The sequence below is a fragment of the Alosa alosa genome, chromosome 2 (assembly GCF_017589495.1).
Source record: "Alosa alosa isolate M-15738 ecotype Scorff River chromosome 2, AALO_Geno_1.1, whole genome shotgun sequence".
Taxonomy (NCBI): Eukaryota; Metazoa; Chordata; class Actinopteri; order Clupeiformes; family Clupeidae; genus Alosa; species Alosa alosa.
This window is the reverse complement of record NC_063190.1, coordinates 17,433,647-17,461,637: the sequence shown is the minus strand read 5'-3', so window position 1 is coordinate 17,461,637 and position 27,991 is coordinate 17,433,647. Positions and strand designations below refer to the sequence as shown.

The 27,991-nt window shown below is 45.3% G+C and overlaps 2 protein-coding genes across 4 annotated transcripts in view; one reads left to right on the top strand and one right to left on the bottom strand.

Moving 5' to 3' along the window:
• The first annotated feature begins 2,764 nt into the window (after positions 1 to 2,764).
• Positions 2,765 to 5,984, top strand: LOC125290910 (amine sulfotransferase-like). The gene is made up of 6 exons (XM_048237344.1): positions 2,765 to 3,048; positions 3,311 to 3,516; positions 3,694 to 3,820; positions 3,923 to 4,017; positions 5,473 to 5,656; positions 5,750 to 5,984. The coding sequence occupies exons 1-6, from the start codon at positions 2,874 to 2,876 to the stop codon at positions 5,869 to 5,871; spliced, it is 909 nt and encodes a 302-aa protein (XP_048093301.1). The 5' UTR covers positions 2,765 to 2,873; the 3' UTR covers positions 5,872 to 5,984.
• Positions 5,985 to 10,131: 4,147 nt separating this feature from the next.
• jade2 (jade family PHD finger 2) overlaps positions 10,132 to 27,991 on the bottom strand; it is a 79,349-nt gene continuing 61,489 nt past the window's right edge. For all 3 annotated transcript variants that reach the window (XM_048227583.1, XM_048227592.1, XM_048227602.1), the window contains exons 11-12: positions 20,310 to 20,435; positions 10,132 to 15,546 (exon numbers count right to left, since the gene is read on the bottom strand). In XM_048227583.1, the coding sequence (XP_048083540.1) occupies positions 14,627 to 15,546; positions 20,310 to 20,435 (1,046 nt within the window). In that variant the 3' untranslated portion in view covers positions 10,132 to 14,626. The remainder of the gene's footprint in view (positions 15,547 to 20,309; positions 20,436 to 27,991) is intronic.

The window sequence follows — 27,991 nt, the reverse complement described above, 5'->3', positions numbered from 1 at the left end:
CTTAAGTGCATTGTGTTGCTCAACTTTCAAAGAAAAGCACAAGTCCAACTCCTCCAAAGTTGACGCCAGCGCCGATTCAAACAACCGCTCTTCGTTAAGCCATAGCCACCTTTCTTGTTGTTCACAGTCGCAGGACTGTCGTTATCCTGTTAAGCCCGCCTTAAGACTCTCTAACAAAATAGAGCTGTGATTGGATGAAGTCCACGGCGTCAGCCAATAGAAATCCCTATGGTTTAATACTAGACGTACAGGCTGAGCAAATTAATTTGCCGCCGCTAGGGTGCGTCTAGATTTCTAGGCTAGCGTACAGTATGTTTATGAGACACTTGATAGACACTAGCACCCATTGGTTTTAGCCTCCTTGCTAGCATACCAGCCTCTAGGGGGCAAATTAGAAGGACTGAGCCCAGGCGAAGTGCAGGGTTTAGTCACAGTCAAAACTTCATACATAGCCTAAATGCATCACAGTTTTTGACTCATTGTTTAAAGATAGTGTCAGAATTGATGGCTACTTCCTAAATCCAACATGCCTGTCATTTTAATTATGCATGATTTTCACATCATGTATTTCATTTCTGGCCTTAGCCGCTATACTAATAAAGGCTGATCATCATCATTATTATTGGCAAAAATAGCAAGCAGGGGCGCAGGAGATATTTTCATAGTGAGGGGGACCATATTGTGAGCAAAAACCCAGACAGTGAAATCAGACTTCCAGATATCGGACCACACCATGACCATCATAACATTTTAAACTTGCAGGGTTCCCACAGTTATGGAAAACCTGGAAAAGTCTTTACTTGTCGGAATTATATTGAAGTGGGTCCCCCACGCCCCTTTCCTTCTGGTAGTTGAAATCCCCAAATGTCATACTTGCCCCCACATCACATCCAGTAGCAACACATGGCCAGAGGGTGCCTTCCAGCAGCTGCAGAACTGCTTTGAGGACCAACTGGGGGTCTTTGAACATCAGGACCTGGAGGTGTTCACAGACGGTGTTCTGTGCCACATTAAGAACTGCAGACACTGTCACAGAGGACAAACGCATCCGGGTCTACCACAACCAGAAGCCCTGGATGACACGGTGGGTCCAGCAGCTGCTAAAAGAGAGGAACACCGCCTGGAGCTCCGGCAACAAAGACCTCTACAGCACAGCCCGAGCCAACCTGATAAGGGGCATCGGAGAGGCCAAGTCAGACTACAGGAGGAGGATAGAGGACCACCTGAGCAATGACAACAGCAGGTGGCAGGGAGTTCAGCATCTGACCAACAGGACCAACCTCAGAGCTGCTGAAGGTGACCCTGTGCTGGCAGAGGAGCTGAACATCATCTTTGCCCGCTTCCAGGTCACAGCACCAGAGACGGCACCACTACACCACACGGCCCACAGCAGTGTAAACCTCACAATTGAAGAGTCTGCCTACAGAGATGAGGTGGAGCGCCTGTCAACATGGTGCAGGGCCAACAACCTGCTCCTCAACACCTCAAAGACCAAAGAACTCATCATAGACTAGAGAAGAAAGAAAACAGAGATCCCACCGTTAATCATCAGCGGGTACTGTGTGGAGAGGATGGCAGACTTCTGCTTCCAGGGAGTCCACATCGAGGAGAGCCTATCATGGAGCGTGAACACCTCTGAGCTGCTGGAAAAGGCCCAGCAGAGTGTAGGCCTACTTCCTGAGAATACTCAGGAGGAATAACAACACACAAAGACTGCTGATGTCCTTTTACCGTGCCTCCATTGAGAGCATTAGCCTTGCTAACGTCAGACCTCATCTCATTGAGATGGGGTCTGGGAACTAGACATTCATTTTCTCGTATTTGAAACGTGTTTTACGAATGCCCAGAGCCGTTGATTGGGTGCTACGAATGTCTATCAAATGCGTCTGTACATAGCTCATAATGGCTTCGGTGTGTCGTCATCGTCTTGCTGCCCTCCCTTCGTTGAGGTGAAAACGAATCCATAGAATCCAGCCTGCTGCAGCGTGAATAAAATTGCGCGCGTAAGACAGCATGGGAAAACACAGGCTATGAGAGCATACTAACATACTGTACTGCATGTGTGTATGGTACACCAGCTCATGGATGGATTATAAACTTTCGGGCCCCTGGGCCCAGATGTCTTAAGGGCCTCACACTAATTGTCGCACATGTGGGAGGGGGGTTTGGGGATCCTCCCTCAGAACATTTTTAATTTGTTTGATGTGATTTCCTGTATTCTGGTGCATTTTGGGGATGGCCAATACTTTAATTCAATCAGATTCATAGCCTACATCCTGATTTGTTGATATTGAGGCAATGATTCCATGCAAAGGCTTGGGCTGAAGCCCGGTAGGCAGTAATCCATCCCTGACTCAAACAACTGTTGTAAAATGTATCATTGCAATGACAAAGTATGAATGTCTGTAGTCAATCGCAATGACTGTGTTCATACTGTTTTTTTATACAATGACTGGGTGTCTATGTCTAGGTGTATGACTGTGTTTATGTCTGCTGCTAATGCTGTTATAGCCGTTTCTATTTATTCTTTTTTAAGTAACACTAGCACTTCAATTATATTTTCATAGACTCATGAATGATGCACTCTAAATTTCGTTGTACCTGTGACAATGACAATGAACACCTATTCTATTCTTCTATTCTTTGATCAACGTGGGCAGTAGTTCGAGGAGGATACCCTTTTATAGAGTTAGGCTATGCCTTCTTCCTTGAGATTTTTTTTTATGGTATTTTGCAGACACTTATGTCCAAAGGTTACAGCGATTCATTTTGTCATCACGTGTGTCGTACTGATTTTTTGATGCGCCACATCATATTTAAGCGAAATATCTTTTGGATGGAAAAGGGGTTTCAGCGAGTTTGACCAAAGTGTGATGGCACAGAAAGACTACACACTTCTTGGGGAATCCTTGCTCTCATACAAGGGGGCAGTTTTCGCCTTGCAACACTTTGAAAATGGCATACCTGAGGCACTTGAGTACTTGGACAGTTTGAAGAGTTTTCACATAAGAGACGGTGACATCTTCATAATGACATTTCCCAAATCGGGTAAGGCTGTTTTTGTCGCTTTTTTTTTTTTGGTGTCTCAAAAAGGACTAAAACAAAACAAATCAGAAATACCCATGCAACATGTATGCCTTTTAACCTGACATATGAGTTCCTATCTAAAAGTTGAACAATAATAACAAAAAATAATAAAAACATCACAAATCAGTTACAAAATTGCCCTAGCAATCATAATGTAGTGGAAAATTTGTATTGCATAATTTTTGTGTCTGTATTTAACATTACCCCATAATCAACATGTCAGGTACAATTTGGATGCAGTACATTGTCTCCATTCTCCATGAGAATGACCATCCTGACCTGTTGGAGAAGCCTACATATTTTCGTGTGCCCTGGCTGGAGTACCTCCGACCGGCTCATAAAATTGACACAAGGGAGTCTCCCAGATTGTTCTGCTCCCATCTGCCACAGCACATGGTTCCCCTGGATCTACAGAGCAACAGAGCCAAAGTAGGTGCAACATTGTAAGCTCAGAAAGTAAGGAGGAAATAAAGATGGCTTTGGTTGGCACTGAGCCTTATTGAAAGTAAAAAAAGCCAATAGAAAACATCTACCTTATAATATCTGACATGGAATATGAAAAGCAAAAATTAAATTGAGTTGTGTATGTGTATGTTTCCACACTAGATTATTTATGTTACGAGGAACCCCAAAGATATTCTGGTGTCATACTTTCACTTCTCACAAGTGCTTAACGCTTTGGAGACTGCCGACAACCTTGATGAAATGCTGGAAAACTTTCTGAGTGGTAAAAGTAATGGAAAAAACACTTATGTATTCAGACACTAGCATAATATTATAAACTTTTGAATGATTATTGTGAATGTTTGAGGTGTTAATTTGTGTTTTCCTTCAGTCTTAGGGGGAAACTGGTTTGATCATATAGAAGGTTGGTTTAACAACAAAGACAAATATGATATCCTGTTTGTGAGCTACGAGGAAATGAAAATGGTAAGCAAAAGTCTAAGAGGGTCATGTCAGGTCAAAACCCAAACATAGTCTTTAATTGTCCATCTCAGGCACTTGTTCACTGCAAGAACTCCAAATTGCAGTATGTGCCAACAGGTGGTCTTATGTGGCTTATATTAAGGCATTTGATACTGTTGATCACAATCTCTTATTGCAAAGGCTGTGTACTTTGGGCTTTAGTGACTCTGTATTGGCCTGGTTTGTTGACTATTTAGTAGAACACAGTGTGTCTCCTTAGAGGATTGTCACTCTGTATACCTGGTAGTAAATACTGGTGTCCCACAAGGGTCAATCTTAGGTCCTATTTTGTTTTCTCTGTATATAAATAACATAGGTATGGGTTTAGACCCGGCCAAGGTACACCTTTATGCAGATGATACAATCCTTTATGCTATTGCTCCCTCAATACAAGAGGCAATGGATACCCTACAGACTGCATTTAATTTACTACAAATGTCTTTAGTCAAGTTAAAACTGGTATTAAATGCCAAAAAAAATAAATATACGACTTTCACACGGGTACGGTCACATTCTGACCGCACAATACTGTCACTGGATGGCATTCATATAGAAAGGGTAACCTCATATAAATACCTTGGCATCTGGCTTGATGACAAGTTATTTTTTGATGTTCATATAGATAATCTTTTAAAAAAATTGAGGCCTAAGTTAGATTTTTATTTCCGTTTAAAGAATTGCTTTCCTTTTACTGCAAGAAAAACATTGGTCCAAAGTACCTTTTTATTAGTGTTAGATTATGGTGACTTAATATATGCATGCCTCTCTAGGCCTCCTAAAGAAACTGGATGTGGTCTATCACTCTGCCTTGTGGTTTGTAATAGGAGCACCTTCTAGAACACATCACTGCATGTTACTGTATATGAAAAGGTTCAATGGACTTCATTGCATCCATATTTTAATCTTTATAGCAAAGGCCTTAATGGGCAAACTTCCCAGTTATATTTGTAGTCTTTTGTCATTTTGCCCTTCTACATACAACACCCGTTACACAAACAAGCTCCTCCTACAGTCTCCAACTCAACACTCAACTTAGACTCCTTACCCTCCTTTAAATGTCTTCAAAAGTATTTTAAAGCTGGCTTACACTGAGCAGTGTCACTGCTTCTAGTGTTCTATTTTATTCAAATATATTTTAGCTCTCCCTAGTATTTGTTGTCTCTGACTCTGTGTCCTCTGTGTTAGTGTGCTGTTGATGTCTTTGCTCTGTACCCATGTCGTATTTTCTTTGTCTTTCAAATAATTGCTGCAATCTTGAGCAGGACTCCCTGGCAGAAGAGACATTGTGTCTCAATGGGACCTTCCTGGTAAAATAAAGGTTAAAAAAACAAAACAAAAGGTGTGAGGGAAGCTTGAAGTCTAATAAAAAAGCACCGTATTTCCTTAAAAATACATCTTTCTGTCTTTGTCACCAACTAGGATCTGAGATCGGTGGTTATGAAGATCAGCAAGTTTGTTGGAAAGATTTTGTCTGATGTGGACATTGACAAGGTCATGGACAGGGTCACTTTTAAGAACATGAAGAATGATGTAAAAGCAAACTATCACAATTCCGTTCAAGGGAACGTGTTGGATTCAAGCAAAGGCAGCTTTATGCGGAAAGGCAAGATGACAAGATCTAATGAATCTCTCTCCTACTCAGAGCCTCTGAAGACATAGGAGACCTCACACATTGTTCTTCCTCTTTTGAGCACAGGGACCGTTGGGGACTGGAAGAACTTTCTGACGGTGGCGCAGAGCGAGCGCTTTGACCAGGTCTACAAGGAGAGAATGAAGAATCTTCCGGTCAAGGTCATCTGGGACCAAGGAGCTGCATGAGTGAATGTTTCAGCATAAAGACAGAAATACATTTGGCATTCTCTCTCTCTCTCTCTCTCTCTCTCTCTCTCTCTCTCTCTCTCTCTCACACACACACAAATCATTATGTACACTCATACACAAAAATAATCCCGTACACAAATGTGTTGAAAACAGCACAACTTGCATTGTTTTTAACACATCTCTTTGTCCAGATAACAACAACAGTTTGTGTTTCCTTTTTTTATTTGTTACACAATATGTGTTGAAAATAACACAACCTACGTTGTTTTCTAACACATCTTTGTGCCCAGATAGGGACAACATATTTGCTTTAAGAGGGTATGCATATGCAGGTTGAAGAGCAGTGCAAGTTTAAATTTATCTGTTGTAGTTCATCACATTCCTGTATGGATGACCTTGTCAAGTCTTCCCATCTTTAAGATGCCCCTCCCTCCTCAATATCCAGCAAATGTTCACTGATTAAAGATTAATTATGTATGTAAAATGAGACATGAAACAAAATATGAATATGATACTAAACTGATTTTTGAGGAGAGCTACTAGGTTTGTGCATATTTTCCCTTGCAATGTTTTCATCAATCATCCAATCAAGCTTGTGTAAAATTCCAGAATCGAATTGAAACTGGCTCTTAAATTCCAATTCAATTCTTGAATTTCACTTGCATTTTAATTGAGGTAGCAAACAGGAAGCAGAATTGCAATTCGAATTGTGCACAACCCTGGTTCCAATATGATAATACATAATTTACCACTTTATAACATGAATGTAATATGAAAATTGTTAAGAACTGATCCGCTTACTACTTCTATAATAAAAACAAAAACTGATTGAAGCCTATTTTTTGAAGAGTAAGTAAGTAGAACAGAACCAGGTCAAACCCTCTCGGCCTCTGACAGGTCAATAATCTGTCAATACCCGTGGCACATATTATATGAACATTGGAATGTCACATTAAGAATATACATGCACATGTGTGACATTTACAAAACCTAAATCATCTAACATCTAATTGGTGATTTCTAGAATGTGTTTTTAGAACATCTCAAACACTTCAGAACCGGTCTCTGCTCGAGCTCCTGCCTTCTGTTACGGGCAGCACTCGATCAGTCTCTGTGCCCAAAAATAGAAGTGAATGTTTGCAGACAGGCTCTGCTTGGGGCACCCTGACTGTGTGCCCACGGGATGCCCGAGTGCCACACAACGAGGCTCTCCCTGGCTGCTGTGGGCCTTGACACACTCACACATCGATCACTAGCACTGCGGCAGGCCGGGTGAACGGGTGAGTGAGAAAGCCTGATTGGGTGTTTGTCTGGACCGGGGGGTTGATGAATGGGAAGTGGGCCGCGGGGAGATCTGACATGATGCCGCTGGCATGCCAGGAATGTCCCCCGGCCACAGAGCACGGCTGTCCTCGGCCACGCACTGGAAGAATCGTCTCCTTGTTTCCATGCGGAAGAACACTGTGTGGTGTCACAATCGCACTGGTAAACACCTCCTCAAAACACACAGGAGTACTGTAGGTGCGCACACACACACACACATCTTTTTATAGCACAGGGGAGCAGTGAATCCTACAAGAGAGTCCTTGAGTGATGGAGGCTTGAACAATGCTGCTGTCTGCCACACAGGCTTCCTCTCTCATCTCACTGAGCACACACACACACACACATTCTCTCTCTCTCTCACACACACACACACACACTCTCTTTCTCTCACACACACTCACAGCCTAGACAGCACTGTCAGCAAAACCCTCAAAAGAAGAAGCCCTGCACAGGGAGGTAGGAAGAGTTACAGAGGGAGGAGGTGGAGAGAGCAAGATGATGCGAGTAAGAGAGTAAGGCATGGGAGACCAAAACCAAGAAACCTACCTATGGAGACGAGGGGTAGATGGGATTCTCAGAGGAGTAAAAAATAATGTAAATAGTGATAGACTAGAGGCATATTATAAGGTTAAGGGACATTTTGTGTGAGACATATGACAACATTTGAAAAAAATACAATGTCCGCAACATTGCTATTGACTCCCAATTATTTATTGCAACGTTTCGACCCTGCTGGGTCTTCTTCAGGCAAAAAAAAAAAAAAAAAAAAAAAAGCAGGGTCGAAACGTTGCAATAAATAATTGGGAGTCAATAGCAGTGTTGCGGACATTATATTTTTTCAAATGAGTATAGTTTTCTTTTGTCCTGCACCTGCCAGAAGGTGGGATGTGCACACTACAACTGTTTGCTGAACATATGACAACATCCCATAGCCTGGGGAAAGATTCTCGAATGCAGCTAGAATTCTTTTTCCCCCTTTCATTTCTGTCCTTCAGTTCATCCCTCCATAAGTTCAGCATTCTGGTTTGATCATCTCAGCATGAATCACAAAAGCTCCTCCTAATTAGCCACTGGTGTGTTTCAGATATGGCCACAAGGGGTCAGCAGAGTTGAGTGGTTCAGAAGAGAACACATCCCTAACCCCAAAGGCTCAGGGTAAACACAGTTACAGAGAACTAGCCATCATACAAACCTTCATCAATCACTACGTTTGATTTGAAATGTCAGAACACAGAACACACTCTTTCTCCTGCCGTCACTAAGAAACCCTTTTCCTCCATATAATGGGCTTTTAAATACAATAGGAATCTATTCATGCTTGTTTAAAACAAAATCTGGCAACTTGTGGTAAACTGGGAAGTGCAAGGGGGTGGGGGTAACCACAATTTCAGCAGTTCCTTTGGAAACTTGTGATAAACAACATTCCTCTCTAAAGTCAAATACAAACGCTCCATTCTCATACGCGTGGCCTGGTCATTGTCCAAGGTTCGGGTCATGAGTCCTACCATCCTAGGGGTAGGTTCTGCCTATAGGGCAAGAAGGGGAAGTGATACGTCAGCAGCTGCAAAGTGCTCTGGACTGCGACCAAGAACAACAATAACAAACCATGTTTCATTTCCACAGGGGTGCTGTAGGATTCTTTTAAACAAGTCCTCCGGAAAAGTCGCCGGCGCTTGTTTTAAGACGGACAGCAGCAGGGGCTGAAAGTGAAGGCCGGGGTGGGGGGCAGAGTGCCCCAACGGTCCAGTCGCAGAGGGGGCGTTAAAGTCAATTTCACACTGTATTTACAGTGATGATCACAGGAGGAACACGCTGTTTGCCATAGCACTACATTAATAATGACGAGTCTTAAAACTAGTGCTCCCTCCATGCGCACTGTGAAGGGACTGCACAGAAACGGCAGCCTTGAAAGCACCTATGATGCTCAGTTGTACAAGAAGGTGATGAATAGAGTTGATTTATTTTGACTTTTTGCTGTATGCCAAATGGAAACAAGGACTATTTAAAGTTAAAGTGATGAGTGTGGTCTGGAAATTTGGGAATCAAATTTAGAAATGTGTCATTTAATTGTGTACCCAAGAGACCATAACTAGAATACCATAGTGTGTCTCAATAGATTATTTTTTTTCCCATTGGGTATAGAGTTACATTGGCACTGAAGACTTGAGCCTGCCCTGCAGTCAGAATTGGCTACCCCTTCAAGAAGAGTGAGCTGCATCATTTGAATCTAACAGCCACAGAATTTGAATGTTGCAGTATTAGTGATCTAACAAATGGCAAAATGCTGAAATATGGACAAGCGATACAAACATAAAATACTAAAAATGCTGCACGATTATAAGTCATAAAAAGTAGGTAGCATCACGTGTGACAACAGGCAACTCTGAAGCCTCGGTCACATAAATGTGATGGACATCAATTTAATTTGACATTTGTTTTACAATAATTTACAAAAATTCCCTCTAATGTCAAAGTGATAGCAGATTTCTACAAAGTAGTGTTAATTTATTGAAATTATTATATAAGCGATTGCATAGATATTCATCCCTTTTTCTTTTTATAGACACCGTCCTGGGTGATCTGGGAGACTGGCTCAGTATGGGTGAGTTCAGTGGTGTTGGTGTGCGGCGGTAAAGTAGGAGTTGTCTAGACACCTGAAGGTTGCCAGTTCGAGCCCAACTCCTCCTGACCCTGTTGAAATGTCCTTGAGCAAGACACTGAACCCCAAAGTTTCCGGAAATGTGCAGGTTGGCGCCTTGCATGGCAGCCTGCACCATTGGTGTATGTGTGAATGTGATGCATGATATTGTAAACTGTATTGAATTGAAAGTGCTTTGAGTGCTTGGAGGAGTGGAGAAGCACTATATAAATGCAGTCCATTTACCATTTACTTGGTGTGTGCTAGAACAGAGAGGCAGGCCAGTCGGAGGGTACACAGAAAGCACTGGTTTATTGACTGTACTGGTCAACCACGCCAGAGTGCGGGCGAGTAATGGACAGGTGGGAGGGGCCAAAGTAGACACAGCCGTCGTTAAGGCAACACAAACAGCATGCAGGTACAGTAACATCGAAACATCATATTGCTTCAAAGATTGCTTAAACATGGAAAACTGTACAAAAAGGAAAAAATAGGTTCTTGCACTAATGAAAAATACATTTTTTTTCTTTTTCCTCCTACAAAGAAGATTCTAATACAAGAAAATAAATATAGCAAAAAAAGCCAAAAAAATAATTTATAATAGCTCTTCGTTTTTTTTTTCAATATATGTTCAATATTTCTCTCTGCTATTAACAAATGGCACAACATTCTTTGAAACAAAGAATACAGAAGGGTAAACTCCTGCAACATTCATATTTATCATATCGATAACTGACGCAGAGCCTAAAACGCACGCGGAATGGAAACACGGCGGCGATCACAGGATCGACAGCGAGGCCTCCGGCTGTGCGGAGCGAGTCCCCCGTGCCGGATCCTGATCACGTCAGAGAGAGAACAACTGCTGACTGAATATGAAACATGTGCCTGACAGAAGAGTGAATAAAGGGGCCGGCGTGGAATGATGACACGTCACGGCCCAATCGGATTGCTTTTTCGTTGTTGTTTTTGAACGGAGAGTGGAGGGGGTTTCTGGGAGGGTGGGGCAAAATAAGCACGGAGCTGCACAGTAAACTGAAGCTTAGGCGGAGATTGACTGACAGGAGTGCCGCAGCTGAGTGCAAGGCTTGGACCTGAGAGCAGGTCTGTGAGTGCATGCAGGTAGAGGTCAAGGTCAGGGGGAAAAGGTCAAATGCCAGCAGGATGGAGAAAATTCAACTGGAGTAACGGCCGAACTCAGAACCCTTTCGGAGATGGTATGCAATTACTTCATGTGCCAATTTTCGATTCCACCGAACAAAAAAAGTGCACCTTAACCGCAGAAAACGCTTTCTGTCTGAATGACGTTGGAAATCAAATCTGATTGAGTGCATGGAGAGGAACGTTAAGTGGAATTAAGTGCATTGGTTCCCGTAGTGCCTGTTAGCTGCCTAAGAAACAACGAAGGCATAAGGGGCCCCTATCCAGGACACAGATACATGTCTCTGCTGTGGCCTTTTGGTCCTGACCATCGTCCACCGCCCTGCAGCTCTCAAACCAGTTCTGCATGGAGCTCTCAGAAGTTAAACCTGACACTCAGAGAGAGGAGTCACAACTGCCTAAGGTGAAGTCACAGTACTGCACTTGCACTAGGAGCTACTGCCTGCTGTGATTACCCCGTACTATCCCTTAAGGAACGAGAGGTCTCACAACGCTGTACCTCAACAGTAATCTCTCCCACTAAATGATGCTTCTCCATCTGCAATCGGCTTTCCCTGCTGTGCTTTTACTGGTAGTGGTCGTGGAGATGATGATGGAGGAGTGTGTGTTGGTCGTAGGAGGCCGGAAGCATCCTTCTGTGGGGTACCGGGCCCCCCAGAGAGAAAAGGCTTCGCCGTGAGGAAGCGTTGGCGGCGCACGTGTGGCAGTACGGAAGCAGTCGGACTGAAGAGAGAGTACAAAGTTATTGTTATAGTTATATGACATACGGTTTGAAGCATATGTAACAGCTAGAAAGCCTTTTACACTGGGGCGGAGGAAGGGGGGTTGGTTAAACAGCGGTGCTAGTAGTAGTACAGTATTATACATAACTGTTGGTGCATACTAAAAAAACAGATAAAGGCAGTTTCACTACTACAGCCTGGAGTTAATGTCCATCTGGGACTAAGCAGCTAATCATACAGGAGAGGGCCTGGTGGCTGCAGCTATGAGAGTGTGGCTTTGAGACTATGGTCGCCTCAAAGCTGTCAACGGAAGCTGGAGAAGGAGAGAGCCCTTGCTCCCAGCACGGTGGACTGTGACGCTAAGACGCACTCTCCTTGTCCCCTGTCCAGAGTTCACACATACACTGCAGGACCCTTGGACTCCAGTTACTTGCAACGAAAAAACAAACAAAAACGACTAAGTGAAGAAGAAACGTAAAAGTCAAGTCTACCATTTCTGTGAGCAGCGGTGAGGCTGCGGCTACTAAACCTGCTTTCTACGACGAACCGGTCAGCTCTGAGCGACACGGGCTACATGGACTATACAAAACTAAAAGTAAAAAAGAAAAATCAGTTACGAGCACTGAACTCTGTTGATGGTTCATTGTCTTGGCAATGAATAAAACAGCCATCCGTGGGGGGGGGTGTGTGTGTGTGTGTGTGTGTGTGTGTGTGTGTGTGGCTTTAGAGGACGACAGAGAGGCACAGTCTCCATCTCCTCCCCTACCTGCCCACGACGCGACTGGGTCAGCCGGCCAAGGCCATTCGGACTGTCAAATGGAGCATAGGGAGACCCGAAGAGGGTTCACTACACTGCCTATACGGTCATAGTGTCTTGCAGAGGTCTGAATCCTCACAAGAACAAACGCAAAACAAAAAGAGAATCAGAAGAACAGCTGTGTTCCAAACAGAACCCAGAAGTGTTCCAAACAGAACCCAGAAGTGCCAGTGTTGGTAGTGGCGCAGTGGTGCAGCCAGCCAGACTGTAGGGTGTGTTGTTTGTGGTGTGTTGGGGCTCACTGCTCTGAATTATAGCTTTGAGAGCCCCCCTGTAAGAGGGTGAAGGATTGTTCTGTGATGAGTGGCCGGACAGTGGTGGTGGTAGTGACGACCATTGGGGTTTTAGGGGCTGCAGGAGCTGGGGGCTTGTCGACTGGTGGTCAAGCGTGGTGGTCGACTGGTGGTGGTGGGTGAACGGGACCTGCAGCCCCGGCAACACCCTGCCGGCTCGAAGATGAAAACGGACTGCTCTCCGTCGGATTGTATAGACACGCCTGTTAGGTTTTAACTTCTTGACACAGGAGAGCGTTATATTATGGTGTTGTGGTCAACGCACTGATCTTTGGCATTGTCAAAGCGGAAATCAAGAACAAAAATAAAACAAAACAAAAAACAAAAAGAACCAAAAAAACAAAAGCCTTTTAGCTCAGAGAGAACACCCTCAGTAGTCAGATTTCAAACAGTGACTTTCGCCAAAAGAACATTTCTATGCGTTTGTGTATAAAATATGAATATCTGCTTTACTTCTCTTTGATTGAGTTTTCAACCCTCATATCTATAACCCTGAGAAAATACCATGGACCACTATAAGTATAAAATACAACTTGCAAAAGAAAAAAAAAAAAAATGCATGAGCACAAAAGCCATTTACAAAGAGCATGATTCACCTGTTGGACTTAAGAGACTTATCCTATGATTACTCCAATTGGAGGCATGGTTTTTGTATTGATCACTTCATAGCAGCGATTTGCTTGGGTACATTATTTTTGTGGTCTTGTTTCTTGCTGGGTTGATAAATGGCAAACGCTGCATTCATATACATTTTTAGGCATATATTGTAGGCACTACAATAAGAAGATTGGGACCTGCTGTTCGTTTACTGATTTCCATTTCAATGTTCCTATGATTGTAACAAATTTCATTAGCACGTGATTATTTACCTTGTTTTGGGGGGGGGACGACAGAAGGCACCTTTTCATCAAAGAAGAATTGAAGATTGAAGGTTAGCTTTGATATATGAACGCTTGGGCCAAAGGGAGAGAGAATTCAGAGTGCTGTGTGGACTTATCAAAGACTGTCCACTTCAACTAAATAGGCTATGAATCAAGGAAGGATTCACTTTGATGTTTTCTCTTCATCTGTATAGGAGTGACTGATTACAGGTCTCATACACCTGCATGTCTGTGTGAGCGTGTGCAAGTGTGTGTTTGTGTGTGTGTGTGTGTGTCGGTGATTCGAGTGTTCCACAGTCTCTGTTGAACTAATTGTGCTTTTTTTGTTTTTAATATAGTCTTAGAAATCTGATATTCTCTGTACAAGTTCAACAACAAGGCTTTGAAAATGAGACACATCCACTGGACTTTGTCAAATTCAACTCGTCAGTTTCGCAGAGGAAGAATCAAACCTGAACCAGCTAAATAATGCCCATAATGATTCCTCCCCTTCCCCCAGGGCTTCGGACCCTTATATAAGCTGCCACTGTGCCTGATCACATGGTTTCCCATGTCCACTTCAACATCCAATGACGAAGAAAGAAGAACACAACAGCTACGCTGAGGTCCATTCTCATTCTAATGTTCAACATACAGCATTATTTTTTTCTTTGTTTTCTTTTTTTTGTTTGATGTTTCAAAAGCACAAATGATTATGTTGCCTTAATGCAGCCAAAGGACTAACCCATCTAAGGATTAAGACAACAGTTCCTTACTGTAGCAGATAGCAGTTTGACAGGGTTATACAGATTTGGTTGTATAAAGCGATCTATAGACAGTAAGCAAACAGAGGAATCCAAAACTGTGTACACTGTGTTGAAAGCTGGGTGTGGGGTGGGGCCTGTAACCATGGCAACAGGAGACATGCGGCCCCGTCCTCAGGAGGCCAGCACGCTCCGTCTCAACACTTCCTCGTTCCCAGCATGCAACTGGCCAAGGCGGAGTTTACGGCTGGTCGGACGCGGGTCACTGCCGTTCCGCTCAGCGTCCGAGAAGTAACCGTTCGTGCCAGTCGGCATCATCAGCGGGGTCTCGGTGACAGGAAGTGCCGGCGACGGCTCCTCAGTGCGCTCTGCGTCACGGTCTGGTTCCGTGCTCTCCTGCCCGCCGCCCTTCGATCGGGACTTGCCCTGTCGCGTGACTCGTGGCCGCAGAGCCGGTCTGCCCGCGGGAGCGACACCCACCGCTGACTCGGGGATCTCCGGTGTCGCTGACGCCACTCCTCCGGGCTCGGGAACCGTGGCGGCAGGCTGCTTGGGGTGCGGGTGCCACGGGCCCCTCTCGTCCGAGATGTGACAGGAGTCCATTTTGGAGATGGGCGGCTGCAGGGGCTCTGGTTGGGCCTCGGCACTGTGCCGGGTGTGGTGGTGGTGGTGGCCGGCGTGGTGATGGTGGTGATGCAACAGGGCTCTGGAGGCCCGAAGCCGACCTACATGCCCGTACCCATAGCCACCCGCTTCCTCGCACACACCCCGTAAGCCCTTCACAGCAGCGACGGGAGCCCCACCACAGGTGGCGGTTGACGATGAGGAGGAGGTGGAGTCCTTGTGGGCCCTGGCGCGCGGCTTGGTGCGGGCCTTGCGTCCCAGCTGCGGGGTCTTCCAGGCGGACTGCATGGAGTGGTCCATCATCAGGTTGAGCAGGTTCTGCTCGCCCTGCTGCAGCTGGTGGGACAGCAGGCTGGCCGTGGGGTCCCGCCGCTCGCCCTCCAGCGTCCAGCGGCTCAGCATGTCGTCCGCCGTGATCTGCACCGACTGCGCCAGCCAGCTGTCAAACAAAGAGCCGTCCAGAGGGACACCTGGAACACACACAGACACACACACACACACACACACAGGTGAGATGACAGACTCCACATCTCAATAAAGCTGAAGTATGTGCATTGTTCAGAGTAGATCAAGCATGTGTGCATTTCAGTACACCATGTACACTTCCTCTTTGACACACAATACACCTGCGCCCATTATATCTCTCAATCAGGTCTCATTCTCACTACATGCAAAAGAAAAGGACTTGGCTAATCTGCTGGAAGGTACAAGGAACAGCAGGGTCACATCAACAGATTCATGGTCCGCTTACCCGCACCGCACTTCCAAAGTGCTTTCAAGGGGTATTTTGTTTATATTCTTCTGTGGCTAGTGATTAAAGCCCACTAGGTGGTTTAATCATTGTAATTAATAAATAACAGATGGACCCCACAGCGGATAAAAATAGAGGCCGAGTGGCGCTCAAGCGGCACTTAAGAGCCCTAAGGTGCTGTACCTGTTGAGTGCACTGAGACTAAAGTAACTGCCCAGCAGACCACGGGACACACTCTGTGAAGTCACACTGTGTGCCAGCGACACTACTGTCTTTACTGTTGCTGTCCATTCGTGAGCCAACAATGGCTGTAGCCATGACAATTCAGTATTCAGAAATCCGGTTTTCTATTTCCGGCTGAAGCTGCGTTGTATAGATTTTAATGTGATGGTAGACAGTGCCTGACAGAATCCTAAGCCTTGTAAAAGTAAACTGATATTTTTTCTGTCCGTCATAATATAGAATATCCATATTCATGCGGAATTGTTAAAGTTTCGAAAGAAATATAAAATTGAAGAATATTCTAGTTAGCCTGTTGAGACTGCACTAAGTCATTATGTAAACAGAATTAACGGAAGATGAAAACCGGACGTAGGGTGTTACGAATAAGGTGGATACTCTAGTGCTGGTTTAGTCATCCACATCCTATGAATAGTATTCCCACAACAGCGGACTATACATGGCAATCCTCTCAGCTCAAGAATGCTATGACATATTGTATAGTTGATCCCTTTGTGAATGATCGCTTTAACCATAATTAAAGGGATCATTCACCCAGAAATGATGCTGTAATTTTATCACCACTCAATCAGGCTGCATCTGGAGATCTACATTGTGTTGTTTGTTTTCCAAGGATGGGAAAGGGGCATAGCTGGCGACGTTTCCATTTAGTGGCAGTAGACTGTTACCACATCTTTCAGCCACCAAAAACATTATCTGACCATTTACAACAGGATAGACACTTCCCAACATACTGGAAACACTACCCCTTCTTGGTTAAAAGCACTCACAAGGAAGAGGAAGGGTTCTGAAGCAAGGGCAGAAGAGAAACGAGTAATGGTTTAATGGTGCATAAACTGTCATGACTGTCATGAATGGCCTTCATCCACTCCCACTGCACTTGAAAAGAGCTGCTTTGACATTCTGCCTGTCAACAGTGTGAGGGCATCTACCTGCAGGTGTCCAGCATATGACGTTTTTTTGGCGAGCCCCCCCTTTAGGAAAACTGCACTAACAGTGAGCATAAAGTACATTGTGCATATCATATTCACTCCTCCTCCTCAGAAGAGCTGATATTCTGAGCATGTTCCTGTCCAAACATTCACAGCTTGAGCTCTTCTTACATCTAAACAGCCACTGTTCCTGTGAGGCACTGCCCAACCCTTCCCCTTTCCTCACCCCCTCACCTCTCTCCTCACCCCCGCCTCCCGCCCCAGCCGGTGTTCTTTCCATGACACAGCATGGCACTGCAGAGGGCAGCCGAGCAGGCAGGGCTGGGCCAGGGAGGTAGGTGTGTGTGTGTGTGTGTGTGTGTGTGTGTGTGTGTGTAGAGGGGGGGTCAAGTCTGCTGGCAGGACACACAGGCACTCTGGGTCCCACGCTACAGAGGGCCAGGAATGTGCTATTTGGGGTGCTGCCAGACATTTGTTTGTGCAGCAGGGCCTGCTCCAGCAGCACCAGCACCAGCCCAGCCCAGCTCCACTCGCCACTCAGGTGCCAGCCGTCTCCTGGGCAACGCACCGCAGGGAGAGGGGGGTGCGGGGTGGGGGCAGAGTTCAGGGGAGGGAGAGAGCTCCCCTCTCTCTGTTCCTGGTTGCAGCTCCTGGTGAAGAGAGAGCTGCCCAGAGTTGGCAAGACCATAGGGTTTGGCTTCCCAGGGTAGAACAGAGACTGATAATACTGAATACCTCTCTAGAACGGCAGGTCACTTTTGACGGAAAAAAGAAAGAAAAAAAAAATCTCTGCTCAATAAATAACTGTACTCATTTACATGAAAGAGGAGAGAGATGGAATGGAAATCAGTCCAAGATGATGCGCCTAGCACCTAGGGGGCAGTGAGTCAGTGTCTCTCCCCACTCTCTTCCTGGTCTCAGCTTTGGCCCCTTAAAGAGGAATGTCAGTCAGCAAAGCCTGAGGATTGAGCTGGAGTACTGCATGCCTCGGGCCTCCAACCACACCTGCCAACACCACCCCTACACCCGCCAAAACACCATCCTCACACCAACCAACACCGCCCCCACACCCACCAACACCAGCTCTACACCCGCCAACACCACCCCCACACCCGCCAACACCACCCCCACACCCGCCAACACCAACCAATACCACCCCCACACCCGCCAACACCACCCCTACACCAACCAACACCACCCCCACCAATACCACCACATCAACCAACACCACACCCGCCAACACCACAGTTTTTACCTCTAGTCGTAATAAATAATCGTGGATTCAACATTGTTTTGGTCAATCGCAATTATGATTTTTGCCATCATGGAGAAGCCCTATCCTCTACCATCACTCTGGGGTCTGAGAGAGTGTGCTCCATCTGGGAGGAGGGGGCATAGGGATGCTGGACACTCCAGTGACAACCACGCTTCATAAACCTCCACTGAGCGTTTGTGACTAGAGTAGAGCCAACTCTCTTTTTTGCTGACCGCAACTGGAAGGAAACGGTGTGCTTTATTGAGTCCAAAGGAAAACATCACTATTAGGTGCCATGTGATGGATCTGAGAGTTGCATCACGACTGACTTAGTATACTAAGCCAACCACCTTTGAAAACGTTCTCTGGTTCCACACTTGTTTTCATAGCACTTTCAAAATATTCTACATCCACAACAAAACAAGTATTTGTTTTTGGTGTCTGGAGCATAAACCTTTGTCAGCGCCATGTCAACCATACGTCACTGCTTTGCGGAAACTTAATTTTCCCTGTCCACAGTACAATGCTCCTAGGGGAAGACTTTTCGAAAAAAGTAGAGTTTTCAGTCATGGAAAATGCTGTTTAAGTGTGGACAGAAGGGCTAAAAGGACTGTAGAAGTCATTATGTGCTTGAAAATGTATCCAGGTTGGTGTGGACAGGACCTAAGTTCTCATGTAGTAATTCTAACAGGAATCTCCCAGAGTGGAAGCAGGTTGTGATTAAGTGTATATAACATCTGCTCCCCGACACAACGGCTCAGTAGTCGGGAATGATAAAGAGCAGATGGCTGCTTTTAAAACACACACACACACGCACACACACGCGCACACACACACACGCACACGCACGCAGTAGGGCGACAGGAGAGAAGAGCTCGTCATGGAAACACCCCTGACTGATGACTTCCGATTGTCCCCCTCTAAACAAACACACACTGATCTAAAAATAGGCAGGTGTGGAGACAAGATCTGTGGAGTCGGTCACGCCGACTAAACACACAGGGGCAGGGGCACTTCCTGGTGTGTACTGTATGTGTGTGTGTGTGTCCAGCACTACAGGCAAGTACATATGACATTAGATTGTCATGTGTAGTTTTTGCTGATGGCGTGGAACGTTTTATCTTAACCTGCGATAGTGTCCAGTAGCTCTGCCAAAAAACTGGAACACACAGTGGATTGACTTGTTTTGGTGGTGTTACCCCTTTTGCTCTAGTTAATTCTAACCAAACTTTTTCAAGAAAAAGCATTTCAGACTTTGCCAATGGAATGAAATGATACATAGTTCCGATCTCCTAAATAGGTATTTCCATAACAATAACTCATAAGAAGAATTCCAGGTTAGTGGTTCTTATTGTCATAACAAACTTTTCTCTGAATAAGCAATAAGAGAAGATAAATATAATTGTGTGAACTGTTTTATTGTCTTTGCTTGTGTGTGATGCCAATGAATCACTATTTCGGACACAGAATACATAATTCAACTGTGGACCTCCTACTGGTCGCCTAATAGATACAGGAAATGACCCTGTTATGAATCGGCTCGGTTTATCAACCGTCTCTGTTCTAACAGCACAATGGCCGAAAAAAGATCATGCGGAAGGTGTGCACCGATCCGTGATCATCACTGGGCCTTTTGTTCCGTGCCATTCTCCAATCAAAGCCAGCTATCTGCTCACTGGCCGCGTCTCCCTGGCGACTGTCTTCCTGGCTGGGGCAGGAGCTGGGAAAGAGAGGTGGCATTTGGAGAGGCCCAGTGGGACCCCACCTGATGTACATGCAGAGGCCTGCTAGCTCCTCTGGGTGGAGGCAGGTGCTGGAGTTACTGATCCATGGGTTACCTCCTCACATGGTGTGTGTGTGTGTGTGTGTGTGTGTGTGTGTGTGTGTGTGTGTGTGTGTGTGTGGGGGGGGAGGGGTTGTGCATTCTGTCCCTCGTTCTTTGAGATGGCAGAGAAACATAAACAAACAAACAAACAAACAAACAAACAAACACACAAGCAAGCAAGCAAGCAAATGAATAGATTACAAATAAAAACAAAGCACTGGTGCACCTACCCAGCTGCCTGAGCAGAGAGCCGTTGTCCGACTTCCAGCGCTCCTTGGTGGCCTCACTCCGCCGGTCTTTGGCCCGCTCCTTCACACCGTTCTGCTTTCTCCCCTTCTCGCCTTTCAGAGTTTTATCTGCACAGGGGAGAGCACAGATAAGGATTGCAATGGAGAGTTTGAAGGAGGAGGATCACACTGCACTGGGTGGAGAGGGGGATTTCACATTCCCTGTTGGATCTGTGATACATTTCTTCTCTGCTGCTGAATCTGCGCTGCTCCTTCAGAGCGATTGCCCACAAGGGTACCAAATGATATGGCTCACAAAACGCACAGCATACAGTAATATGATGTGAAGCACAGCTGTCTGTGAGTGTGCGTCTTTGTCTGTATGCGTCTGTGTATAATCGTGAGTCTGTGCAGGTGTGTATGTGTGTTTAAGAGTGCGTCTGAGTGTGTGTGTGTGTGTGTGTGTGTATATATGTGTATATAAGAGTGAGTCTGTGTGTGTGTGTGTGTGTGTGTGTGCGCATAAGAGTGTGTATGCGTGTGTGTGTGTATTTAAGTCTGTGTGTGTGGGCACTGCACATGTATGTATGTATGTATGTATGTATGTATGTATGTATGTATGTATGTATGCTGCGGGGCTCGTCTCCATGCTGCGTCTGTGGATCATACAGACTCTCGCGCTCGCTTGCTCACAAACACTTGACCCTTAATGGCTCTGCTTACAAAACCAGCTGTACAAATTGTTACAGCGAAGAGAGAGAGAAAGAAAGAAAGAAAGAAAGAAAGAAAGGGGAGAGAGAGAGAGAGAGTGTGTGTGTGTGTGGAGGAGAGAGAGAGAAAGAAAGAAAGGGGGGGAGAGAGAGAGAGAGAGAGAGAGAGAGAGAGAGAGAGAGAGGAAAAAGTCCCCTAGCCTGAGAGAAGAGACGGGGAAACAGTCTGACTTCTCAGAAGTGCGGTAGCCACAGGGGGCTTCCCAGAGTACACAAACACACACACACACACACACACACACACTAGAGAGACAGGGGGGGAAAACAATACCAGGGGAAAGCAGAGAAGCCCAGGGACCTCTGTTCATTAGTAATGTCACTTTAACACGAGCATAAATATCACTCAGCTTTCCACAGCCCATCACTCTAATTGCCTTCCATGGGTAAATCATTTATCTGAGTACTGCTGACATGGAGAGTTTCAGACATGGACTGGCCCCATTTCTAAGGACCCAGAGCTACAAGTCTTCGCACTCCGCGGCAGCGTGTGAATGTTAATGGCCAGTTTGGTTCAGTAATAACATAGCTATTAAGGAACACTTACTTAGTTAATAACACTATAATACCAACACACTCAATGGAAGTATGCGGCGCGTGTGTGTGTTTATTCCAGGGAGGAACCCGGCGGTGGTTGAAAGGGGTCTAAACCTCGGCACACACTTATCCGAAGAGATGCCCTCAGAGAGAGGGCGCCCCACTGAGAACAATCCCATCATGCTGCAGGAGCGGCGCGGTCGTCTCCAGCTGCGCAATGCAGAGCGGTACAGCGCTATCCCACCCCCCCACGCTCCGCTCACCACCCCCGTGCTGCAGCAGACTGGATGTGTTTTACCAGGCTCCCCGCCGCGTAGACAAACACCCAGGCAAGCTCCTGGGGCTCCAGGGCCCTCGTCTACACTCACCGCAACGCTTATTGCTGCTGTGGTGGTGGTGGGGTGCGAGGGGGTTGTGTTATTTATTTATTTTTGATCTATTATTATTTTTTTAAATTTTTTTTATATACCTTTAATCTGATTGGACAGTGAAAAGAATGACAGGAAGCAAGTGGGGGAGAGAGAGATGTGGTGGGATCGGGAAGTGACACTAACCTGGGTCCCCATGAGCCCGAATGTGGTATGTGTGTTGTAGCCAGTTGGGCCACCATCCATCCATCCATCCATCCATTTAAACTAGTCCCCATCATCGCTTCAGGACATTAAACGTCCCACATACTCGACGCACCCGACCAGTAGCGCGACAATGTGACGTCACAGAAGCGCCGTAACCATTTACACTCGCGCGTGGTGGTCGCGACACTAGTTGCAATATTCTCCTGAACAGAGGTGTCGCTGTTGTGAAAAGACTAACGCTAACTACGTTACACAGCAGAAGAAGCTGCAGTAAGAAACACTAGCTAGCCTCTGTGATGGTACTTCAGACTTTGGTTGCTACTATTCACAACTCCCATCATCATTATCATCTAGTTTCCAAGGTGTGCACACAGGTAGGTAGATAGATAGATGGATATATAGATAGATACTTTAGTCATCCCGAGGGAAATTTTAATAATTTAAACAGTTTAGTTAGCTGGCTAGCTAGCTAGCAGCTGGCTGAGTTTGTGTAATTTCCTGAAGTGGAAAGAGATTTTGTTCAGGCCTTAATAGATACCCTTTGTTTGAAAAAGAAAATCGTTTCTATTCTTTCCTCTTAATTCCATGTGTTGCAACTCTCACTGGTAACTTTGTTAACTTATCCAGCAAACTATTAAAAATTCACGACTGTAACAAAACACTGCAACTCTCGCTTGCCCTCGAACAAGTCCATCTTCCTGTTTCTGCCTTGTCGCTTTCGTCTGAAAGAAATGAGTGCGCGCTACCTCGCTACCTGAACTTAAATCCTGGCGCCGCCAGCAAGATCACGTCATTTTGGCGTCACGCTGTCAGCTACCCGGTTAGGGTCGTCGGTATGTAGAAGCCCTTACGCGAGGCCGCTCCACACACCTCCACCTTAACACTATGATAATACAGACAGACAAACTAACTGTCTAACTAACATGACACAACATGTGGATGGTGTGATATGACGGAACAAAGCAGACAGATGGCCATGGCAGGATTGACTGTGTGTTTTGCCTGATGAGATGGTTGATGCTTCAACTAGCTGAACACAAATGTTTTTATGGTCCACAAAACGAAACCGCAGGTGTTTCAAGAAGCTCTGCAATAATAATGGCTTAAATTATCATTAAATTATCATGAAATGTTTTTTATGCAAGGATCTGACTCTGAACACTTGTGTTAACACAGTGTTAAAACACTGACAAAACAACATGACTGCATGTATGTAATATGTGTCTAATATGTGCTGGTTTGTGATGGAGCTTAAGCAATTAACAAGGCGAAAATGTTTCCTCCAAAGTATCTCTCCAAAGTGCTTTTTTATGTGTGCGCGAGTGAGTGTATAGTGGCAAGGGACATTTAGCAAAACACTCATCAGACCACTAGCAGTTTTTTTTTCTCTCTTTCTTTTGCTGCTGCTGAATGGTTGGCCTCGTCTCGAAACGGCTGGGGCGCTCAGGGACCCAGTTCTCTGAAGTGTGTGATTAATATATTCCTTTTCTGGGCATACTGGAGGTGTGTGTGTGTGTGTGAGAGTATGTATGTGTGACAGCATGTGTGTGTGTGTGTGTTTCTGTGTGTATATCTGTGTGTGTGTGAGTGAGTGTGAAAGCGAGACTGCATATGCGTGACGCTCTGTGTCCCACTTCTTACCTTCCCTCATTAGCTGGATGCCAGAGTGCACCCCCACACACACACACAGACATACATGCCTCTAGAGATGACAGGGAACGGTGCAGCGGTCCTTCCCACACCCTCTTGTTCTCTGTGTCGCTCAGCAACAGCCGCAGCGAGCCGAGACCGCATCAAAGGGGACGGAAGCGCACGCCCCGACGTTCTGCAGCACCATGAGGCCAAGCTAAACGGACACATGGCACCTGAGGATGACCTGCTACACACTTTCTAGCTTCCGTTCCACCACCAGTCAACTCTAGCTAGCTAGCTAAAAAAATAAAATAAAAACTGATTACCACCAAAAAGCCCATCCTTCCAAGCAAATCTCAAAAGTAAGAAGCTGTTTGGTTGTAGCTCGTTTGTTTTTAACGCGACCATTTCGTCCAACTTATACATTGTCTACGTTTGCGCTTCACTTCCTGGTTTTCCCATGTCAAAGCCTGATCATCAGTATGCAACCATGACGATGCTTGAGCTGCCATGTGCTCGGGGGACTCAGTCTCAGGCAGGCAGCCCGAGCTTTGCTACAATAAAAGGGCATTGTTCTGTTGCAAATGGGACTGCGAGACGAAATGATGCTAATTATTCATAAGCGGCATTCATGCACAAATCGCTGCAGTTTCCTTGTGCTGAGACAATGCAGCCGTGCACAGACATACATAGACTTCAGACTGAGGCCTATTGGGCCTTCATCTGATGAGACAGGCGTATAAACACATATCTGAATTTCTCTAGGCACATCCTGAAATGAAAATCTCTCTCTTACATGACCAGAGGGCGTGTAAGACTGGAAATGGGTTATGGATTCAATGTTTGGCCCTGTTGAGTGAATGCAGCGAACGGTGTTTGGATGCCTATTTACTGGTATTGAATACAGACTGCCTGAGTACTGCCTCTCTGTTGTAGCAGATAGTTACAGAATAATTTAAATAAAATGAATGACAAGAAGTTAATTATATCATTCTACAAAAGCTCATTTTTACTTTCTCTGTAGATTAGATTAGATTCAACTTTGTCATTGTACGGAGTATAAGTACAGAGACGAAATGCAATTTACGTCTAACCAGAAGTGTGTTTTAATATGAACGTTAATATATTAATATAAATATGAATTTCTTTAATTTGATGCTGTTTCACTCATTTAGAAATGACGCACTTTCACTTTAAGGCGGGGATCACATTAGCCAGCGGCAAGCGACAAGCGTAACACAGCGCTCAGACCATAATAAGTTCTATCTCCTTCCTATGGGAACACAAACGGTTTGCCTTAACTGACAATTGAATACGTTCGTGTTGCGCTTTGAAAACTTGGTTCAACGCTGAGCTTGTTCAATGCTAGCGTTACTCCAGCGTTGCCACTGTTCTGCTGCTGAACCATAGAGAACAATAGGAAACCTGCCGCTTGCCGCTGGCTAATGTGATCCCTGCCTAAGAGCCAGCTTCACTCAAATATAGCCTATGGCTAGTGCTGTGCCTATGGCTGTGCCCTCTTACAGTTTATAAATGGTCAGTAGTATATTAAAAAGGAGATATCAGATACCAACAATGACAAGCCAGTTGGAACCTGCCGCTCTCTCTCTCCCTCTCGTGCACGCTCAGATGTGTTCCCAAATGAATGGAGTAGCATAACGTTCAAATTAGATCTGCAGCAATGAAGATTGAGAGAGGCCCTGAAAAGTATCATCTTTTACATGCTGTTTTGACATTGACATTGTATACGTTCTCTAAAAAGACTGAAAAGTAGTTTGGAGTAAAGTGAACATCGTCTATGGCAGGAAAAATATAGTGAGCAGCCTATGATAAAAGTAAATACTCGGCGGGTCGGATTAAGGTGCGTGGTGGGCCGGATCTGGCCCACGGGCTGTAGTTTGCCCACCTCTAGTTATTAGAGCAGAATAGATATGGATATGCAGTATGAACAATGTATAAACATGTACAGATATGTGCAGTGTAGTAGCAGTAACATTATAAGAGTAGTAAAAATAATATATATATATGCAGTGTATTAACAGTAATATATTAAATAAAAACAGAATAAATATGGATATTCAGTATGAGCCGTATAAACAGATGTGTAGAGTATGTAGTTATGTGCAGTGTAGTAAGTGAGAGGGACAGTTCTCACTTGTCGAGACGTAGCCGGGACAGAGAAATTCTCAGTCGTCGGGACGTTGCCAGAGGTCTGTGGTGATGCAGGTCTATAACTGACGGGAATATTTAAAGCAGAACAGAGGAGCAAGTTGTAGTTTGGAATTTTCTGGTTAATCTTTACAGTTTCAGGAGAAGAAAGGCTACAATGATCTACAATACGATCATCAAGGACACCAAGAGAAGGCCCATACTGTGGCAGGACTACTTTATGTAGGGTGGACTAGAGTGAAAAACTCCTCAGTGCTTTTTTCCCTATTTTTTGCTGGTAACCTAACTTCTCTTGACTTTTTCAAACCCTGCTCCCTACATCACAAACACAGAACTTCCAACGCATCTCAAACCCCATCTTATTCATTTCATTTCTCAATTATTTATCTTCATTATGGTACTTATTTTGGGGGCAGCCGTGGCCTACTGGTTAGCACTTCGGACCTGTAACCGGAGGGTTGCCGGTTCGAACCCCGACCAGTAGCCAAGCACGGCTGAAGTGCCCTTGAGCAAGGCACCTAACCCCTCACTGCTCCCCGAGCTGTTGATGCAGGCAGCTCACCGGGTCGGGGATTAGTGTGTGCTTCACCACTGTGTGCTGTGTGTGTTTCACTAATTCACGGATTGGGATAAATGCAGAGACCAAATTTCCCTCACGGGATCAAAAGAGTATATATACTTATACTTATACTATTATGTCAATAGTATGTGGGTTTAGGACGATTTTATTGTTTTAAGATTCTTCTGTTTTGTGTCGGTATGATACCACTTTTTCATGCCTGATAGCGATTTCACAACCTTGAGCATCTGCCAGTACCGGTATAAATTCTGATACTGTATTTTTGCCTGGTACTAAAATAAATGAGCTGTTAAAACATTTGCCTAGATGCATGCTGGGAAGGCAGCAAGATATTCCTAGTCCAAAAATAAGCAGGTGATTCATAATATTTCCATAAACAGCACCAGTGTATTCAACATACAATAAAACATTGCCCCCAAGAGCTCACCCAAAGCCTGTATATCGCTGTCTCAGGGGTCTATTTATTGACTTGGAGGAGTAACAGCTGCCGCTTCATTTTTAATTTTTCAATATCTGATCCAGTAAACGCCGATATTGTACTAATACCAATTCTGACTATCGGATCCGCAAAACCCTAGTTCTGGGAGTTGATAGCTCTTATAAATGTCTTTTTTTAATTGCTTGGTGCAGTGTGTTGGCTTATATATGTTTTTCACTGCATAAGTACCTTTTACTACATCCACCATCCATTCAGTGTACACCGAAGGAGAGGAGAGAAGAGAAGAGGAGGGGAAAGGAGGGGAGAGGAGAGCAGAGAAGAGGAGGGGAAAGGAGAAGAAAGGGGAGAGTAGAGGAGAGGAGAAGAGGAGGGGGGGAGGAGGGAGGGGAGAGAAGAGGCGGGAGGAAGAGGGGAGAGGAGAGGTAGAGAAGAAGAGAAGAGGAAAGGAGAGGAGAAGAGAAGAGGAAAGGAGAGGAGAGTAGAGAAGAGGGGAGAGGAAAGGAGAGGAGAAGAGTGGAGGATGGGAGAGAAGTGGAAAGGAGAGGGAGGAGAGGAAGAGGGGAGAAGAGGAAAGGAGAGGAGAAGAGAAGAGGAAAGGAGAGGAGAAGAGAGGAAGAGGGGAGAAGAGCAAAGGAGAGGAGAGTAGAGAAGAGGGGAGAGGAGAGTAGAGAAGAGGGGAGAGGAAAGGAGAAGAGAGGAAAGGAGAGGAGAAGAGTGGAGGAAGGAAGAGAAGAGGAGAGAGGAAAGAAGGAGAGTAGAGAAGAGGAGAGATGAAAGGAGAAGAGAGGAGAGGAGAAGAGAGGAGAGAGGAGAGAGAAGAGAGAAGAGGAGAAGAGGGGAGAGAGAAGAGGAGAGAAGAGAAGAGGAGAGAGAAGAGGAGAAGAGAGGAGAGAGAAGAAAGGAGAAGAGAGGAGAGGAGAAGAGAGGAGAGAGAAGAGAGGAGAGAGGAGAAGAGGAGAGATGAAAGGAGAAGAGAGGAGAAGAGG